Source organism: Morchella sextelata, assembly GCF_020137385.1.
Source record: "Morchella sextelata strain SCLS chromosome Unknown scls_2, whole genome shotgun sequence".
NCBI classification, from domain to species: Eukaryota; Fungi; Ascomycota; class Pezizomycetes; order Pezizales; family Morchellaceae; genus Morchella; species Morchella sextelata.
In genome coordinates, this window is record NW_025408617.1 from 3,603,377 (window position 1) to 3,623,943 (window position 20,567).

At 46.6% G+C, this 20,567-nt stretch overlaps 4 protein-coding genes across 4 annotated transcripts; all 4 read left to right on the forward strand.

The window, feature by feature from the left end:
- Positions 1–2,903: 2,903 nt before the first annotated feature.
- H6S33_006200 (uncharacterized protein) lies at positions 2,904–6,174 on the forward strand (the record flags this gene model as incomplete). The annotated part of the gene is made up of 2 exons (XM_044837630.1): positions 2,904–3,662; positions 3,766–6,174. The coding sequence occupies 2 exons, from the start codon at positions 2,904–2,906 to the stop codon at positions 6,172–6,174; spliced, it is 3,168 nt and encodes a 1,055-aa protein (XP_044699509.1).
- A 6,178-nt stretch (positions 6,175–12,352) lies between these two features.
- H6S33_006201 (uncharacterized protein) lies at positions 12,353–14,471 on the forward strand (the record flags this gene model as incomplete). Its single annotated transcript, XM_044837631.1, has 5 exons — positions 12,353–12,904; positions 12,970–13,139; positions 13,188–13,915; positions 13,969–14,329; positions 14,381–14,471. 5 exons carry the CDS (start codon positions 12,353–12,355, stop codon positions 14,469–14,471), a joined length of 1,902 nt encoding a protein of 633 aa, XP_044699510.1.
- Positions 14,472–15,424: 953 nt separating this feature from the next.
- On the forward strand, positions 15,425–17,006 carry H6S33_006202 (uncharacterized protein; the record flags this gene model as incomplete). The annotated part of the gene is made up of 4 exons (XM_044837632.1): positions 15,425–15,492; positions 15,568–16,032; positions 16,086–16,792; positions 16,846–17,006. The coding sequence occupies 4 exons, from the start codon at positions 15,425–15,427 to the stop codon at positions 17,004–17,006; spliced, it is 1,401 nt and encodes a 466-aa protein (XP_044699511.1).
- A 1,192-nt stretch (positions 17,007–18,198) lies between these two features.
- H6S33_006203 (uncharacterized protein) lies at positions 18,199–20,106 on the forward strand (the record flags this gene model as incomplete). The annotated part of the gene is made up of 6 exons (XM_044837633.1): positions 18,199–18,354; positions 18,420–18,614; positions 18,686–18,952; positions 19,028–19,299; positions 19,379–19,831; positions 19,893–20,106. 6 exons carry the CDS (start codon positions 18,199–18,201, stop codon positions 20,104–20,106), a joined length of 1,557 nt encoding a protein of 518 aa, XP_044699512.1.
- Positions 20,107–20,567: the final 461 nt, after the last annotated feature.

Genomic DNA, 20,567 nt, shown 5'->3' on the forward strand with positions numbered 1-20,567 from the left:
TCGAATGGTGATGTGTTTGCTGTAGGTACCTTTCCGGATTCCCTTGAGAGAGACTTCGGTCCAATGTACATAATATGTAGCTCTACAAGCACTGTACAGTAAACGAAGTCTTTACCCGCGCTTGATCCAAGCGAGAGGGTTTTGGCGGCCTCGAGAGTCTAAAGGTATCGAGTTCTAATAATAATATCCCCACTCCCTTGGCGGTGGAAAGAAGGCAAGGATCCGCGGGAGTGGGAGTGGGAGCGTCTCTGTGACCCAGGATGTTCACCTCCAGACAAAAAGGTTTTTGTCACAACGACACAGACGGATCGAACGGGATGGGAAAGGAAAAAAAAAATGAAAAAAAAAAAACACATCTCCTAACCGACGGATTAACATTCGGGGATATGAGTACATAGTGAGTAAGCTGTAGCTTCCGACGGCTGAAAAGGTACCGATTCATGAGCCATAGCCTGGGCCGTGGTGGTGGATGGATGGATGTAAACAAGGGCTCGGGGGTTGGCACTTCGTACAGCCTCTACCTTACCTTAGGCACCTTGTATCCCTTGGACCGTGCACCACTTAGTAAGGGAATTATCTTGCTTTTTACGGTTGGCAATAACAACAGAGCCAATCAAGAATTTCGAACAATTGCCATATTAAGCTAGTGATAGCTGAAAGAGTGTGGTCGCGAATTTGACAACTTTCATCCGTCCAAGGGATACATCTTTCCTTACCTTACCTTCCAAGCCGGACTTCCTCCCAAGCTCCATGGTTCCTCATCCTCCTCCGACATCGCCCTCCTGCTTTCCCCCTAGCTTCAACTCATTCCTAGAAGTAGAATACCAGACACGTTTCAGCTTTCTTTAGGAAAGCCCGAAATCGACAGGTAGCCATACAAACACGCAGCCCATGAAACGTGGACAGTGCGCTCATTTTTTTTTTTTTCTCCCTTTCTGCTCTCTTTCTTTCCCATTCCGTGAAAAGTGCATAATTGCTACTCTACATGAAAGTGAAGAAAGGAATTGTTTTTTTTATGCTGTCATCCCAAAGTAGATTTTTTTTGATCTTCTTAAGGGGTCATCATCGGTCACCAACGCAAAAAGTGCAGTTGTAGTTGTAGCTCGGGCGAGGCGTTAACTGTCTGGCGGTTTTGGTACCTGGCTTGCCCTTCCTGCCCCGATTGACCTTTGGAAAGCCACAAAACCTTCATTGACAGCTTTCCGTAAGAGGGAAGGACATGGAAGGGTGGGGCGGAGTTTAAAACAGGGTCTAGTAGGGAGAAAGAGAAAGGGTCTTTGCTGGATTGGGATAGAGTAAGTTGGCAACGGTTAGGTCAGGGGTGGATGAGTGGTTGAGCCGCAGCTGTGGGACGACCAATTACCAGGCGGAAAGAGTCCGGGGGCTTGCGTCATTGCATAACTGGGTCGTCGTTCGGTCTTTTTTTCTGTTCCGCTACTTTCTGTCTTGAATTCTTGGTGATCAGGTAAGGCGGATGGAAGAGGGTTGGTGGTGGGAAGTGAGTGGAGCGCGAGGAGCTGTGAGGAGCTGTGTAATTTTAGAATCCTCTGCATGTCCGTCCCATCCATCCATCCGAAGAAATGGATTTTTTCTCTCCACTTGAGCTAGTATCTTTAGCTAGATGGTGGATCGTGTGTAGAGAAAGGAAGCTAATGGGTTTTCACGGTAATTCTCTTTTCCCTCTCAGTTCCTTTCACTTTAAACCCTCCGTCTCTTTTGTGGACTAGCCTTTCGTTTTCTGCCTTATTCGTGCTTCTTCGACATCCGTTCTATCCACCACATATATACCTTTCTCATACTTCGTACATATAGGCACACTTAGAGGTGCATCCCAACCGCATATCCGTTCTATTCTTTAAATATATTTCTGGTGGCCTTGTGTACACACTTGAGTATCCCTAAATACATCGAGTGCGTGACCTGAATGACCCGACTGGTCCACCTGCTACAAACCCTCCTCTTGCTCGTTCGTTATATTATTATTACACACAGCTCCAGCATCGAAAAGAGCCAGAGTTAGACATCGACCATCGACATCATCAGCCTCAGAGCTGTATACCTATCCCTAGCATTTATACCCATCGCCTGTCGCTGCTGCAGCCAGGTTCAAGCCCCCAGCCAGGGACAGCTACCTACTAGTACTGCATATCACAGTTCTTAACTGGTATTACCGTTTCCAAGATCCAAACTCACAACCATCAAACTCACAACCATCATCCTCGTCACTCACAGAACATCCCTTACTCGTCCCATCCCGTTTGGTATATAGTAGACGTTGGCAGTGTTCTTTTGGTTGTCGTGTCCCCCTCCCAAGAATCATACCATCTACCATCATCTCCACTTCTGGGTCACTATTTGCTTTTTTGCTACGCCAGTCAAGTACGTATTTCCCATTATTTTATCTTGCCGTAACAGGTTATGCGGCAATGCCCGTACAGTAGATACTAGAAGCGGCCAGGTTGTACTGACTATCATTTTGTAGCAGCTTTTCTTTCTCCCTTAGAAACTGGCCTGTGGGGATCCCCGTGGTTACACTCCCGTTCCAGGCGCACTTAATCTCTTGATTGTTGGATTTGAACACCCCCCCCCTTCCAACACGCATATCGGTGTGTACCTCACCTCTTTTTTCTATTTTATATCTCCCCACCCCCCCATCCTCTCCCCTCAATTCTCTTGCTAGTGGTTTCGATAAAGAAAATCTCGACGCCCCACATCTACTTTTTCGTTTCTCATATTATTTTTCCTCGATCTGGTTTCTATCATATCATTTTTGTTTCCCTGTCCCCTTCTATTTCCATCGCAGCCGCAGATCGATCAGCAGAGCACCACAACCACTGTCAGCAGGATTGTTTATTTATTTATTATTATCATTGGGCGTGCGTGTGTGTGTGTGTTGAATAATCATGGCTAAGACGTCCAGGCGCAGAGCTTCGTCAATCTTTGACAGCACCTCTATGAAGCGTTTCACCGGGTTCTTTGGGGGCTCCCCAGCCAGTGAGGAAGTTGTGCAAGAGAAAGTGCAAGAAATCGTGCCACAAACAATAACACCGCCGCCACTCCCTCCTCTCAACACAAACATTCGACAACAAAAAGAAAGGTCGGATAGTCTTCAGACGCCCATCACCGCTCTGAACGGAACACCCACCAGCGAGATCGCGCCAAAGGCTACCCGCACGTTTTCTATGCCACTGCCCTCATCACCAAAAGTCCAAGATTCAACATCAGTCCACCCAAAACGAGTAGAATCATTATCATTAGCTCCTACACCAGCTCACCCACCTGTTGCATCAGGTTCTCTGTCGCCATACCTACATCCTTCTTCGTCGCCGGTTGGATCCTCACGAACTTCGAGAAACTTCTCTGGCGCCTCAGCAATGTCGGGAATGTCTGGCATGTCTGGCATCTCGGTTGCCTCGGCTGCATCATACACATCGTACGGCTCATCGCGACCTACATCATCCTCACAAGCACAGATTCCTATGCCGCCCAGTCCGACAACGGCGGATATTCCCAGGCAGCTCAAGGGCAAGAAGGGCCGTCGCGGGATCTTTGGCAAGAAGCGCAAGGATGACGTTGAGATCCCGGCTGCGTGGAGGCTAGCTCATGGAAGCAGCGAGAACCTGGAGGGATACAATTTCGGCCCCCTGACTCGGGGTGGTCAGGTACGTTGGACATTTGATCCATTTTTAACTAAACCCTACTCGCTCGTAGTATTCGATTTTATTTATTAGGTTGGCTGACTCATCGGGTTTGGTTGATTTGTAGGTACCGGATCTGTGGGACCCCACGGGTGATACGCTGGTATTTTTAGCACCCAGGAATGCAGCAAAGCCGGTTGCACCGAGCTTTAGGATCAATTCGGGCCCGCTGATGTTTGCTGCGCTCGGTCAGTATATCGAGGATTTGCAATTTTCTGAAGGCCCGGAGGACTCGCAGGATCTGTTTTTGGAGGTTCCAAGGGGCGTTCCGTCGGCCCCTTTCAAGCAGGATAGCAGGCCGGGAAGTGCGCCAACGTCATCGCGTCCAGGGGGAGATGAGGATCTATCCGGTCAACCGGGCATTCTCAACCAGTTAGCTCAAACAGGGGAGGGGGACAGTTTCATGGACCAAAATGTCGCGTACAAGGTTTACTATCCGCCGACCGACTCGGAGCCGAAATCTGCTGTTCCCATGAAGGGAAAGAAGCACAAGCATTCAAACTCGGACCCCAGCAATGACTCATTTCAGAGGCTCATCGACGTCCGAAACTTGTTTGCGTTTCTCAATTACACTTTCCTTGTCTCTACGCTGCACAGGGAAACCCCTTTTCAGATTATGGAAAAGATATTCAAGCAGCTACAGGGTCCCCATTCGCCAGAATTGCATGCTGAGGACCTGAATCTGTCAAAGAAGATCAACGCGGCGGAGGGAAATTTCTTGTATTACGTTGAGGAGTTGAAGATTGATGACATCCGAAATGATGATGACGCGATTATCGAGGCTCTGATAATGGGCGAGCGCTGGAGGTGCCAGAGGTTGTATAGGGAGGGATTCATCCATGCAAGCGGTAGATGGGAGGATATTAAGGGTCATACGGGACTGCAATATATCTCCCAGGAAACAAAGAAACGCCTGGATCGTGCCTCGCTCAATCTTCACCAGATTCGCTTGTACAACGTTACGACTGGGCTGACTAATTTTGACTACCCGTCCGTGTGGGTTGGTGATGACAAATACCCTGAATTGAAGCCCTGGAAGGCAGGATTTGAAGCCATGAGGAAACTTACGCTGAACTTTTACAAGAATGTTTACGGGTCATGGCCACCAAAGGCTGGGAAGCATGGGAAGGGAGGTGGATACACCGAGACCGGCGGTCTGAACAGGCTGGTTCTGAAACGGCTTTATGATGATTTCTGTGTTTTGTACGACTTGTTGGTGGATCGCGAGTGGATCCACGGTGAGAGGATTCGCTTTGAGGCTACCCATTTCTCTGAGGGCGAAGAAGGGAAGGAGCAGAGGACAAAGGAGGAGGGCGCGCGGAATGCATTGAGGAAGATTATGGCGGCTCTGGATAACTCCACTGTCCCTGTCCAGCCCAATATTCCGTTCGATCAGCCTCGCCTGCTGCACATCACAGAAGCGCCTGCCACCGAGAAAAAGAAGTCAAAGAAGCCAAGATCGCAGAAGAAGTTGAAGTCGGACGAGCTGGCGGTGGTGTTGAAGAACTCATACAACGAGGATACTACTGAACGAGCAAGACAGAATGAATTTGCCAGCGCTTACCTGAAACTCGAGGCAGATTTCGCAAAGGGGAAGAACTTGGATGATATCATTGAGGCCCGCAGGGGAAGGTGGATTTTCATGTACTGTGTTCTCCAGAACCTTCCGATGACGGTTGTTGATGCTGTTGGTTGCCAGTATGGAGATGGTGTCGAGTACTTCCTGTGTGAAAACGTCAAGGGGTCTCTGCCATGGGAGAGGAGCAACAACAGGGCCAGCCGTATGAGTGGAATCTGGGGAGTTTCAGGGCCATACGGAGGTCTCGGTCCCGCGGGATCCTCGAGCAATCTTAACGGCGACGACGAGATAGATTACACCTACCGACGCAGTCATTGTTTCGATATTGCTGAGGACTGGAGGATGGTTCAGCGGGTACCTGGAGTTGATGATGAATTTGAGATGGATGGTGAGTCTGGCGGTGAGGACTTTATTGAGTACCGCCCACTGGACCAGCCTATGCCCGACTCTCCTAAGGCTGAGAGCCCCATGAGCCCCTCAGGATTGAGTCCGGCGCCATTCAGACAGAGCTATCCGAACAGCGAGAGGAGCCAGTCGCAGTCCCCCGAGATCAACACCGAGGGTGGATATGTTCCATATCATCAGCAGGGAGCGGCCCAGTCTCGAGAGAACATCCTTTCCGAGACTTACCAGCCGACATACAGGCCTCTGACATACATGCCCGCAGCACCCTTGGAAAGCGAGCGCCCGCAGAGCTATGGATCGCACAAGTCACAGGGTTCACAAGATGCCTCCAGGGTCAAAGCCTTGCCCCCTCTTGATTTCGAGGGCCCAGCCCCCGGAAGCCACAAAAACTCGACAATAGTCATGCTTCCCATGAGCCCTACCCACAAGGACGACTCATCTGGTACTAGTATCGAGTCGCAGATGGACAGGGCCTTTGTTGGGCAGAATTAATGATGGGGAGGAAACGATCTGAAAACAAAAAAAGGGAGAAGCTGCGATGGTGATTCAGGAACTCATTGGTCAGCCGGAGTTTTTTTGGGTTTTGACGGGATGGGATGGGATGGGATGGGATGGGATGGTGTGAGTGAGTGAGTGAGTGAGTGAGTGTGTGTGTGTGTGTGTGTGGGAGTCGGTTTAGAAAAAAGCACCCTTCTTTAATTCTCTCTTTATTGTCTTAATTTTCTTACATAGTTTTTTTTGCCATCGTTATAATCTTTTTTTTCTTTAACCGCGTAGGGGAGCGAGCGGGCTTAACTTGGATGGACTGACTGACTATTAGATGTTTGGTTGTGGTACTGGGGGCGGGTATTTAACATTGCTTTCGAAAATTTCCTTTTGGTTTTCCACGGTCTATTTTGTCAGGGTTATTTCTTTTTTTCATTTATCTTTTGCTGTTTCTGCGTATTCATGTGGGGTTGGGGATCTTCTTTTCTCTTTTCTTTTCTACTATCGCTAAGTAGTTTATGTATCTACATACTAACTACCTACCAACTGGTTTGAGATCTTTTTTTCTCTTTCTTCCTCCATTGCATTCCTGCCTCTGAGAAGGCAACACAAGTCGACGAGAAGATGATACTACATCTGCGTGCATATCATCGTTCTGTACCTATTTTAAAAACAAACAAACCCGTCTTGACCACTCTGTCCTGTCCTCGTGCATCGTATTTTTAGAAAAGGACGCCACAACAGTGTGTGCCTGATCGTATGGTCGACTGTGGATGTGGAAGCGAAAGTGCACAAAAGACCGAAAGCACTTTGCTACACAGGCCCTGTCTGGTTGGTTGCTGCGTGGCGTCATGGGGCGTCACTCGATAGTGCTGGAAGCGGGATTCCGCTTGCGTTGCACGGACGGTGGCAGCAGTCGCAGTGGTAGCAGAGAGGAGAGTGCCTATCGGGTGCGGGATCGGGTTGCGGTGAGACATCCGGATCGTGGGTGCGAGATGGATCGTGCGCGTGCATGCAGTAGCTGTGGTGTGCATGCGCAGATGGAGGGCGGGCGGAGATCCGAGCGATGTGCTGGTGGGTGATGTTCTGATAGGTGGGCCGGGATGGGGAACTTACTTTGCTGTGACAGCGGGTGTCTTCCGGAACTCCATTACCCGTATACTACACCAGCACCACGAGGGACTACAAGTATCTCTCCTCTCCACCGTCATCGTCCTGATTAGATTCTCATACGCATACACAAATAACATTCCATCCTATCTCCAATAGACCTCTTTCCCCTAAAAAGGTATGCATCGATGCGATAATGCCGAATTCCATCCTTGGTTCCTGGTGGGCTTGATCTCCCTTTGGGCGCACAGCACCAAAGCGCGATAATGACGAGGGGTGTGTTTGTTCGAGGCGGTCCATGAGCTGTATGTGTCTCTTCTCATCTCTTCTCTGTAACTAGTGCATTCCTAACTTGATGTGAAGGCATTGTCACGGAGATTTCTCGCACTGTAATTGCAACAGTACTATAGACACCAAACACCTATGGAGCTGCATGGTTTGGGCTTGAAACAAGAGGGAGGAGCAATATTGTCAGCTTGTAGCGCTGTCCCCGGTGGAGACGGCCACGGAACTGGTCTGTACAGTGGACATGTGTTCAGGATATAGGTAGGGGTAGAAGCAAGGCTCCCCTTAACTGGGCCCTTCTTGCTGAGGAAGCTGGGCATGAGACCGATGGCGTGTAAAATGAGACGGAAAGGTTGATGAGAGAGTCGGTGATAGGAGAGCGCCAGATGAGGATTGTGGGGCATCTTTTTCCTTTCATTACGTTGATCGTAGAATGGCCGGGCCACGAAGATTTGGGGCGGGATGATGCGGAGACATTTGTTTGACCTTTACCTTTGGAAAGATTTTATGGATCTGGATACTAAGGTACCTAGGTGTTAATATTGTGTAATAAAGAGGACAGAGTACTAGAGAGAGTAATCGGTAAGTCTTTACACGGGGTTAAAAAGGCACACGATAGGAATGATAGGGCCATAAAAACTGTCAAGACTATTATATTTCTCGAGAAAACAAGATCTTTGGCGGTTTAATCGGGATATTTAGCCTCGTATTGTGCGCAGAAAATTCAGTATCTTCAAAATTCAACCGACCTATGTAGGTTTTAGTTGATGCCGGTGGCTTGAAAACTCCGTCCTGAATTGGCTCCGTCAACGAGAGGTAAATACATCTTTTTAGATGGAGTAATGTGGTCAGTTTGAGGTGTCAAAATTAAAATCTTGGTATTTCGTGCATAAGGCTTGTTTTACAACTGGTACAGTCTTAGTGAAGATGGTTAAAAGTGAATCCAGATTTAATAGCTGTATTTTGACACTCCCTGCGAATGCCCACGCAACAATAGGCTTACCAAATCACTTGTCGATACCAACAATATTGGGGCCATAGTATAACGCCCACAATCCCACCCCCACTCTGTTAATCGACTACCCCGGGCACGAAGAAATAGAATTAAATCCACCCGCCAATATCCAAATAGAACCTAGCCCAAATCCTCACGACGCCTTTATGCCGAGTGGATATAGAAGTGGAGATGGCTCTGTGTGGTATGGAGTAGGGTAGGGTTATTAACGTTGTAGTCCGTTGTAGGAAGCTATCTATCGAGGGGGTTTCCCTCGATCGACATGTCAAACACCCTCGATAGACATGTCGGTTTAGGGACTGGTTCTTTGTACCGGATAAGTACTAAATACCTCTTGCGAACTGATCGCCTCTTAAGCCGGGGACTGACGCTCAAATTATATTAGCTGATCTGCCCTATGCCTCCTTTACAAATATTTAAGAGAGAGGACGGGCCGGGCTTGTATGATATCTCCATGCCTATAAAGAAAGGTTGTAAGGGCTGACCGGTGGCCCCCGGGGGATCGTTCTTAGTATTGTATGTGTATGTATGGATTCCAGATCGTGAACGCACGGCGATGTATTATTTAGTTCCAAGGTTGGCTGCCGTTTCCTGGGCTGTCAGATAAGTAGTCATACGATATACAAATGTTTCCTTCGTCCGACATGTTTATCGGAGGGTTCCTCCCGATAGATAGTTCTCTAATGTACTAGAACATTATTCTCCGAATAGTATAATCTTCCTCGTTGTGGTCAGGAAGCATTATCATTGGTTAATTTTCTTCTACCATATATAATTACGATGTGTAATAGACAAAGAGTCACTCCCGAGTTCGGAAGGGATGCGACGTATGTACATGTAGCATGCACTTTCATATATAGGGATATAGATCTATAGATCATGGATGAAATTTGGCTTCGTAGATAGATTGGACATTGCAATATCCACTCAGAGGTCGTATATAGATTGGACAGTATTATTTCACTCTCTTAGGCTTTAGCTAATTTGCGGCCGGAGGCTGCATTCCACTTGTAACAATACAAAACTATTTCGTTGTGTTCGCCCCGAGCTGGTATTGGGTCAAGCGTTGTTGACGTGCAATGGGTGGTGTCGAGTGATATTTCGTGAGTCGCACCGCTAGAGATCGGTAGCCTCGTGAGAAAGTAGGTACGGGATTAAGCGAAATCAAAGTACTACTTGGAGACTCCGATGGATCGATTGAGGGTTAATTGGCGGTAATACTGTGGTTATTTGACATCTGGGAGGGGTTTGACACATGTATCAGCTACCGCATTAATTCGCCTCGGTGGACTGTCACACAGGGTCCTTTACAGCGGGCATGAGGGAAGATTGGTGGGCGTTTTTCAAGACAAATGACCAGATAGGGGAATTCCAACGTACTGTGTGATCGTCCGCTGAGGTGGTGAATTAATGCGGTACATAAGGTGCGTATGCATGTAGTTATACTTCCTTATAGTTCCCTCGACGGATATCTATGATATCATAGCGCAAGTAAGGATGAGTGTTTTTGCAGGTGATACTTGTTTAAAACGGAATGTAAGTTTTGTTGCACTGTAACGCTCACATTCGATAGGCGCCCGGTTTTTCCTTCCTCTCTCTGCTTTAATTTTCAGTGCGATGGTTCTGTGTCAAAAACGGCACAGGGGATTCGACCATTGGTGGGTTGGTTCGAAGCCCAAAAGCTAGCCAATAGAACTTTTGTTTCTTCATAGCCCCACCCCCCACGCTGCGGTCCTTCATCACTCCAGTGGGCCAAGCCAGTTAGGCTCCATGGGGACCTGCTTAAATTCAAGGGGTGCCATTCGGTGCTTTTCGACCCATGTTGATCGATGCATACTTTGCCCAGGCATGTGAAATGCAGGTCCAGATCAGGCTTCGGGACCCCCCGACAATGCGTTAGATTAGTAAACTAGATTAGCGGAAATGGCAGTGGAAAGATGCTTAAATCCCAGCTGAGCGCGGAGTATTGGCTATTGCTTATGGGTTTGTGTGGTGTGTACGTAAATAATATACTCAGACTTTTGAAAAGGAAGGCCCTGTTCTAGCTCGGGGAGGAGCTACATAGAGTATGTACGGCGGGAGATTTAGTGCGCAGGCATTTGGCGGACGGAACCGCGTGTGGCTTGGCCGAGATACTGATAAAAGGTAATGATATCATCCTAGGTGTAACCGCCTTAGACTATGTGTTGATCTGTGGAGGTGAGAAGGGCGCATTGAATGATAGCTGGTTCTCCGTTTCCCTCGTCTCAGTATTGTACTATGTAGCCAGATCAAGCGTTTTCGACCCAACGCGTATACGCGGCTTATAGCTTACATCTCGGTACAAATCACACATTATTGAACCTAATGGTAGGTACAAGAGCCTGATTTGGAATATGTACAGATAGTGTTCGAATCCCGGCAAGAACACCGCGATAGCAATACATGTAGTTAAGAAACAACTTCTTCAATTGTAAGACTGTTCTTATCTTACTTTTTAGGCGGCCGCATCTTCAATCGTTCTTAGCAGCTGGGAAGACCCTTACTATTGGATGTAAGCCCTCTGTTGAGTTCTCCAATTATTGTTTAAAACCATATTAGGAAGTTGGATAGTAGCTGGGTTCCTGATTAGGTAGCAACTGTAACTCAACTTCCGAATTGATGTTATAACCCCGGATTATGGAGCTATGCTCTATAGGGACAAAACCCGTTAGAGTAGGTCACTGGTTTGATTTGAATATATGGATGAAGTTAGAGAAATCGTAAGTTTAAACTATTCCAGAAACCTTGGCCTGGCTCGGGGAGGAGGTAGAGCGTGGTCCGTTGATCTTTGTCGTTGGAATTAAGTGTCGGTGAGGATCTGCGATATCAGGATTCTGCAAATGGTGAACCAAAGTTTAAATGCTGTTTGAAATGGATATTCATACTTGAGTATAAATCCACAATCCCATGACAATGATGTATACGCCATACCATCTTCAGTAGTTCAGCAAGGTTCTTATCTGTAATTTAGAATTCCCCGCAGATCGCCCTCCAAAAAAGCAGGTACAGAACTTAATATTTATTGCTCAGTAGTTTTTGTGTCCTGCAAGGGTATCGCAAGGGTATCGCAAGGTGCCGAAAAATTAGGCGCACCCCAGAAACACCTGTGCGATATAGCTAGATAACGGTGTCCACCGTGTAGTTCAAGTCAGTATTATCATCTATAGGGTAGGACTTTCACCTTGAATCACTCCGTCTTAAGGTAATAAAATCTTACTTTCCCCTTTTATGGTATGAATTTAAAGTATTTTAGTGTCACGGGTACTAAACGTATGCTTCAGGCAGCTCAATCAGCTTATCGCAACAATTCACCCCGCATATATCAGATAATCTCATATTATGAGATGGGGCCCGAGATGACTCCACCTGCTCAATCCGTGAACACTACCTATCACGATAGTATCAGTTAGGATGATCGAAAGCATTGAGGAGGAATTGAAGAGCAGATACACACTTTCCATATTGAAACAAGTATGTTCGTGTGATCGGATACTTGTATACCATATTTCTAGGCAATCCTGAGAGCATGTGTGCAACTCACTCCACATGGCCTTGAAGATAGTTAATGCCAATTCAGGCGGTAAAGAAATCGAATAATGAGTATATATATCCTTATGAATCCCCAAGGAGACACTCCCACCTCCAAGCATCGGCTTCAATTCAAAATCAAGAGTCTGGTTTTCGCAAGCAGCAGAAGTCTGTTCTTCAGGATTCTCTTACGTATTCGAGTCCCTCAGAGATCAATCACAAACAATGCGTTTTCCATTTGCTCCTCTTTTAGCATTAACAGCTGCCACAGCTGTTGCAGCTCACCGAAGGCTCCTCACCATCCCTGGGCAGGTTGATGGATCGTATATCGACTCAACCTCACTTGATAGCTCTGCCCTCAGACCTCGCGCCGATAGTGACCCCAAGATTATCGCGGCCGAACATCTCAAGAGCATAGTCCCCAATGTTGAGTTCCGTGAGAACGGCGATGATTATACGGATGTCGATTCTGGTATCACACATGTGTATTTTACCCAGACACTCAACGGACTTGATATTGAGAATGCGCAGGCAAATGTTAATATTAAGCGTGATGGGTCGATTCTCTCCGTGGGGTTGAGCTTTGTGACTGAGGGGTTGAATGTACCCGCGCCTGTCAGGAGACAAACGTTACTATCACCGCTGGAGGCTTTGAAGGGAATTGTCGAGAAAATGGATCTGCCACTAAATGTCGACGCTGCAGAGGCAGTTCCGGAGTCTTCGTTGGTAGGAGGTGGACAGTCATTTACTATTATGGGGTCTGAGGGCGCAGTTTCGGTATAAAACCTTCAGTATTGAGCACGATTCGATCGAGGACAGCCACTGACAGTGGTTTTGTGTAGGAACCAAGGGCAGATCTCGCGTACTATCAGACCCCTGAAGGCATTAAGCTTGTCTGGAGGGTCGAGACTGACCTCAATGAGAACTGGCTCATCACCTATGCCAATGCTCAAGAAAAGGGCTCTATCATCGCAGTTGCCGATTATGTTGCCGATGCTTCCTATAATGTTTAGTATGTATTTATCCAATACAGCATATGAATTACCACTAACGTTTATAGCCCAATCGGTGTAAATGATCCCACCGATGGCGCCCGAACCGTTGTGACCAATCCCGCCAGTACTTTTGCCTCCCCCAATGGCTGGCACACCGCCGGAAGCACATCCTACAGTACAACTCGGGGTAACAATGGTATTGCTCAGGAGAACTGGGATGCCGGTTCTGATTACTTAAACAATCAACGTCCGAGCTCCTCTGGAAATAGTCTAAATTTTAACTTCGCATACAGCCCATCAGATGATTCACCCAAAGACTATATCGATGCTGCTGTTACGCAGTTGTTCTATACGGCCAATGCATACCACGACCTCTTGGAAGTCCTTGGGTTCACAGAGGTGGCTGGAAACTTTGAGGACGTAAATACTGGTGCTGGTGGCCGTGGTAACGATGCTGTGCAACTCAACGCACAAGACGGTTCTGGTTTTAATAATGCCAACATGGCCACACCTGCTGATGGATCAAGGCCAAGGATGAGGATGTATTTATGGAATGTGGTTCCCGGTGTTCAGCGCGACGGAGATTTTGATAATGGTGTTATTATTCACGAGTACACCCACGGGCTCAGTAATAGGTTAACTGGTGGTCCTTCAAGGTCTACTTGCTTGAGTACTACTGAATCCGGTGGTATGGGCGAGGGATGGGGCGATTTCTATGCCACTGCAATCAGGATCAAGCCGAACGATACCCGTACAAAAGATTATGCCATGGGTGATTGGGTTAACGGGGCTGGTATGGATATAAATCTCTGATCTAAGAATAAACTTATTGACAAAACGACATAGGAATCCGAAGGTACCCATACTCCACCAGCATGACCATCAATCCCACAACTTATGCCACCATCAATCTTTCAAATTGGAACACTCTGGTTCATGCAATCGGTTCTGTCTGGGCCAATATCTTGTACGAAGCCATGTGGAATCTCGAAGACAAATGGGGTTACCAGAAAGAAGTGATGCCAACCTTCCGTGCTGGCACTAGCATTCCGACTACTGGCCGCCATCTGATGATGAAACTAGTTCTCGAGGGAATGAAGCTGCAGCCTTGTTCGCCAACATTCTTGACGGCGAGGGATTCAATTCTAGACGCAGACCAAGCTCTTACCGGGGGTGAGAACTTGTGTGAATTGTGGAGTGCGTTTGCGTAAGTTTCTCTCTACGAAGTTCCAGAAAGATGAATGCTAATTATCAATAGTAAACGTGGGCTTGGGGCATCTGCTAAACAAGGGACTGGGTTGAATGCTAGAGTAGAAAGCTTTGATATGCCAACTGACATTTCGTGTTAAACAGTTTTTATCAATTTATGAAAGATTTTATGTCCCTTGAAATACATGTATATATGAGGATGAACAGAAGCAATTAGGTTTAGTACCGTGATGAACGTACACGAGCTCGAGGTATTTTTGGATCTCTAGCTATTGATTTTTCCACTAAATCGCGTACTCTTTTATGACGGTGAAGTTCACGGCCCGCCGTGTGCTTAACTAAGGAGATCAATATCTCTGGAATTGAAATCCAATTAACAGGGCCTGGCTACATATACGAAGTATGTACTTAGTATGTATATATGATGTATGGATCGATCTAACGTTAACCACCAGCGCATGAATATCATGTAGTCTGACCTGCGACTATGAACTCACTGGCTCGGGACTCGGGTTAGGCGTACCTACATGTAGCAAGGGAGATTGCCGACTTGGCAACGGTCTTCACCCGACGTCTTCAAACAATTGTATATAAACTCTTGGCAGGGATTACTAAACCGCTTCCTACTCGTTTGAAAGAATCGTTGTTGTTAACTCGTCGACTAAATACGGTCGTTAAACAATTGAATCTCAAGAATTGTCCAAGGGTTGAATACATGAGGATGTAGAGTAAGTACATCCTATCGGACTCAAAACCAGAAATTTAAGTTACATGTATCTACTGGCCATGATAGATAAGGCCTAACCCGGGTCGTGACAGGTAGCCCTTGCAGGGGTGTTGATTGCATGATCTTCGAAGGGCCGTGAATAACCGAGATCCAACAAGCCTTAAGAGACGTCACCATCCCTTCTCTCCCAAACACCAAATCAGAGCGAGGAAATTGCTGTTCACCGAAATTCTTCTCTGTCGAAGAATAAACAGCTCCTCTAATTTAGTATATCACCTCCTAGCCTTCATCCTGGAGCCCTTTAATTTAATATATAAGTCACTTTCCCACTATACCTCATCTCATCACGAAGAGCTGCCATCCACTATGCCCTTAACATCATTCAGTACTCCAGATCCGTACAAATATCAGAATGGCTTTAACTCTTATCATGAGTGAGATATTACCTATCCCGGATGTTCAATTTTTTTTTTCTCCTTCACTATTGCTAAGATCCCCGCTGCGCTTAGAACGGAAGCTATACCGGGTGCCCTTCCAGTGGGTATGAACTCTCCGCAGAAGCCACCATTTGGACTTTATGCGGAAAAACTTTCCGGTACAGCCTTCACAGCTCCGCGAGCAACAAACAAGCAGTCCTGGCTTTACCGAATTATGCCATCCGCCTCACACTCTTCGTTTTCTCCAGTCCCTGATTCTGTCCCAGGGGTTCAATCTACTCTCCGCCCATCAGCATTTCACCAGATCCCGAATCAGCTGAGATGGGACCCGTTTGAGATTTACCAGGATAGGGATTTTGTTCAAGGACTAAACATGATTGCTGGAGCAGGTGATGTGAGTACGAAGAATGGAATCGGTATCTACGCATTTGCTGCTGGGAAGAATATGGATTATCATTCCGCTTTTTACAATGCCGATGGGGACTGGCTTGTTGTATTGCAGCATGGAGAAATGGATGTTGAGACGGAGCTTGGAAGGTGCCGCCCTCCACATGCTTTTTAAGTGGAGAAGTAGACTCACAAAAATATAGACTATATGTCCGACCAAACGAAATCCTCATCATCCCACGTGGGATTCGTTTTCGAATCACTCTTCCTAATGGCCCGGTCCGTGGTTATATACTGGAAACATTCACAACAGGGCACTTTGAGCTTCCTGAGCTCGGTCCCATTGGTTCAAACTGTTTGGCCAACGCTCGTGATTTTCAGGCACCTGTAGCATCTTTTACGGATGATGTCGGAAGTGCGTCGAAACCTTACCGCATCACAGCTAAATTCGATGGAAATCTTTTCGTTGCTACCCAGCGACATAACCCCTTCGATGTAGTTGCCTGGCATGGGAACTACTATCCGATGAAGTACGATCTCGGACGTTTTAACACCATTGGCAGCATTTCATTCGACCACCCAGACCCAAGTATCTTTACAGTGCTGACTGTGCATTCTGCTGTAAATGGTACTGCTGTCGCTGATTTTGTTATCTTTCCACCGCGTTGGCTGGTCGGTGAAGATACGTTTCGACCTCCATGGTATCACCGTAACACAATGTCGGAGTTCATGGGCCTTATCTCAGGAGACTATGACGCTAAGGCAAGCGGTGGCTTCCTCCCAGCCGGTGCGAGTCTGCATAACGTAATGTCCGCTCATGGGCCAGATCATGGCACACACGAGAAGGCGAGTAATGCTATACTCAAACCGCAAAAGGTTGGGGAAGGGAGTATGGCATTTATGTTCGAAAGTATGGATCCTTGTCTATCTTTTCTATATTTTCAGCAGCTGACGAAAACTCAGGCATGTTTATGGTCGGAGTGACGGAATGGGGTTTGAAAACCTGCAGAAAAGTCCAAGAAGACTATAATGCGGAAAGCTGGGGGAGTTTGAAAAGGAATTTCAACCCCCCAGCCGGAAAATGGGGTTCTCACAGGCCAAAGTCGAAAGGAAGTGATAAATAGAATTTCAATTACTGGGAGGATGGTAGAAGTAGTGCTTAACAAGCATTTGGTTTCCTTGCGTCTCATGCTTCTTGTAAGCGTCTTGTTTAATCCCGCCTTCTAATACTGTATGATATTCACGAGAACACTGGGAAGTATCCTAAATACTGACCGACAACGAATGACTGGGCATGAACAATTATAAACTTGAACCCTAGAAGATTTGCTAGACAGCCTGATGTCTATTTCATGATATCTAATTCCCGGATACGTCCCGGTCAAAGCTTTGAGGGTTTATTATCCGTGAAACCCCAGAAATGCTTACATCTACATGCATTTCGCTCCACTCTCGGGATACTGGTCCTTTCTTTTCGAGGTATAAACCTGGCCACTTCCAGAATTGGTAGTTTTGCCAAGCTGGGCCTTATGGTATATAGCAAGTATGTGCATCGTGTATGTGCATACATGTAGCTAGTTCACTAGGAAAGAGCCCGAGAAAACTACCTTACAAATATTATTGCGGAGACTGGGAATTCATCCCATATCGTTGTGACGAGGGGGGAGCTCTGGGAATTACTTGAATGTGCTGTACTAGCCATCCGCTTGGCAGCATCCTAGTAAATGTTGTGAACCAGGAAGCTGCCAAGATTCAGCTATTAGTACCCTACTAGCGGCGCCGATTCGCTGTTAAGTCTGTCAATATTGGGCTATTTTCTTATCATGCATGGCCATGGTTTATCTTCAACCAAGTTATCGCTTGTATCTAAGATGGGGCGATGAGCTTTAGTACAGTCGTTCACAGTGTGAGGACGAACACTGGGTGTAGACGGACAGGGATTTTTGGACAAATAGGAAGCGATGGGAAAGATCGCTTTGGCAGGCTGTTTCTTGCCATATTAATAACCCTGGTTCGTCTTCACCCAGTGTTCGTCCTCACCCCGTGAACGACTGTAACAAGATTAAACTCTCGTTGAAGATTATTCGTTCATTCTTCTATCCAGTTATATCACTGTTTACCGACGAGACTTAAACAAAGAATGAAAGTAGTATACATAGCACCTTGTCGTCATCATGACAACCTCGTCATCGGATATGGTAGCCGCTCGAGTTGCCCTGTGTATGGCCCGAGGAGAAAATACGACGGGAGTTGTTTTTAAAGAGCAGTAGGGCCGGCAAGGTCTGTTGCGACCAACCTCAGATTACTACAGTTATAATGGCTACTCTAAGTGTTTCGACACGAACGGATGAGACGACTATCCCATACTTTCCCGAGGAAAGGGAAGGTTGGCATGGATATATCGAGTGGGAAGACTACCCAGAGAAACGGGAACAAGCTGCAAAGGTCTTGCAAACGCATAATTTTGCTCCAGTAGGTCCAATCACCCCAAATGTTCGATTTGATATTTATATTAACCCCATTATCATTCGGAATAGCCATCTGAGTTTCAACTGGTTCCATTGCCAAAAACAAATCCGATTTTGGAGGGTGTTCGTTGGAAACAATATCATGCAGCCCTTGGTCCAACTATGGAGAAGATGCCGGAGGAAAGCTGGAATATTGTCAAGCAGGAGAAGGCGGAGGATATGACGCATGTTCTACAGTTTCCCTATAATGGAGAGCCCCCAAGAGTAAGTCAACACTGTCAATTCCGACAAGACCCCAATATGCTAAATAAGGGTCAACAATTTCTGCCTCAAAGGATCGTTTGATCGAATCAGCGGTTACACCCAACGAACTCCACTTCGTCCGAAACCATGGCGGAATTCCAGAAATTGACGAAGCGGCCTACTTTTTTGACGTCGGGGGACTTGTTAACGAGCCTAAACGGATAACTCTCGCTGAACTTAAAAACGAAAGTCTGTTTCCGAGACAGAGTAATATCGTCACCATACAGTGTTCGGGGACTAGAAGATTGGAGCAGATTGCATTATACCCAGGAGAAGGTGACGAGCTTATAAATGCTCCTGTGAGAAGCCCTACAGGAATGCATAAACATATAGGTAGTGACTGTGATCGTGAACTGATAGTGCGGGTACTATAGTGGGCAGAGGGCGCGATTGGAACAGCAAAATGGACCGGCGTAAGCTTGAAGAAGGTAATCAAATACTGTGGTGGACTGAAGCCGGAAGCAAAACATCTAGAGTTTATTGGTGCGGACACGTATTTCAAAAAAGGCCATGTCTCCAACTACGGCATTTCGGTACCGTGGAGAAAGGTTAAAATGAACGAGGTTCTCCTAGCATGGGAGATGAACGATAAACCGTTACCAAAGATTCATGGGTTTCCCTTAAGAACCGTCACCTTCGGTTACATGTATGCTTATCCTTCTGTTCTCTATTATCGGCTTGGCGATTCCTTTTGTTTTCTTTGACGCTAATTTCAGTGGAAATAGTGGAGCAAGATCCTGCAAATGGCTCACCAAAGTCAACGCTCTTCCGGAACCCAGCAAGAACGTTGTCCAGCGCAAAGAATATCTCTACTACAATCAACAAATTGGCAAACACAATACGACTTATAGCTCTGGCTTTTCAATCCAAGACATGCCCGTATCTAGCGCCATGATGACCCCAACCGATAAAGCTGTCATTGTGCACGATGGTAAAATTACAGTCAAAGGTTGGGCTTATAGTGGTGGAGGACGGTGGCCGCAGAGAGTGGAGGTCTCAGGTGACGGAGGTTCTGTATGGTATGAAGTACCATGGGAGAATTTGAGCAAAAAGTATTATCACGCGTGGAGACTCTGGTCTATCGATTTGCCGGTAGATGCAGAAGGTTGGCTGGAATTTGTGTGCAGATGCTGGGATAATTCACTCAACACTCAGCCAACATATGTCCGTTCAGCATGGTAATGACATCCCCGCACTCATATCTCCTGAGAAAATGTCATTGACGTAAGATCTGTACAGGAATTGGGATCTCCATGTGACATCGAGCTGCCATCGTCTTTTTATTTATAGCGTTAACAAAAATAAATTGCCAACGGCAATGCGACTTGCACAGCTGGAGAAAAAAGGGATACCGTTGACACCAATCACCTTACCGTTAGAATTTGATATCGAAGATGATGAGCACTATTTAGAGGTTTTAGAAAAGCAAGGGCCAAGAGATCCCGAGGAATAATAGTTCTAGGTCGCAGGTATAGGGGGTCTATGTATCGTTTGCAGGTACATTTAAACGGGCTCGCGATCGTAAATTTTCTTTGAAGGAAATTGTATCAGATGTGTTTTGTTTGAAAAAATATTCAATCATATAAAGTATGTGACAGCATTTTAAGATGCGATTGAATTCAACAAATACTTGTAACTAAAAGTGGGCATGGACGTTAGATATCATCATTTATTTGACAACAAAGGCTATTTTGCACATATCCGCTAAGTACATGTACTTAAATCTGTAGGCTACTCACAACACGTGAAAGGGGTATCGATTGACACTACATAGTAGAATTCACCTCCGTTACACAAATCATGGTTCATGAAACACCAGAGCGGACTTGAATCTTCTTCAGGGCTACGGCAAGTAGTGATGGCCGAGCTATACGTTCTCTAGGCCCTGTACCTTGCCTGTCGCTTGTTAATTTA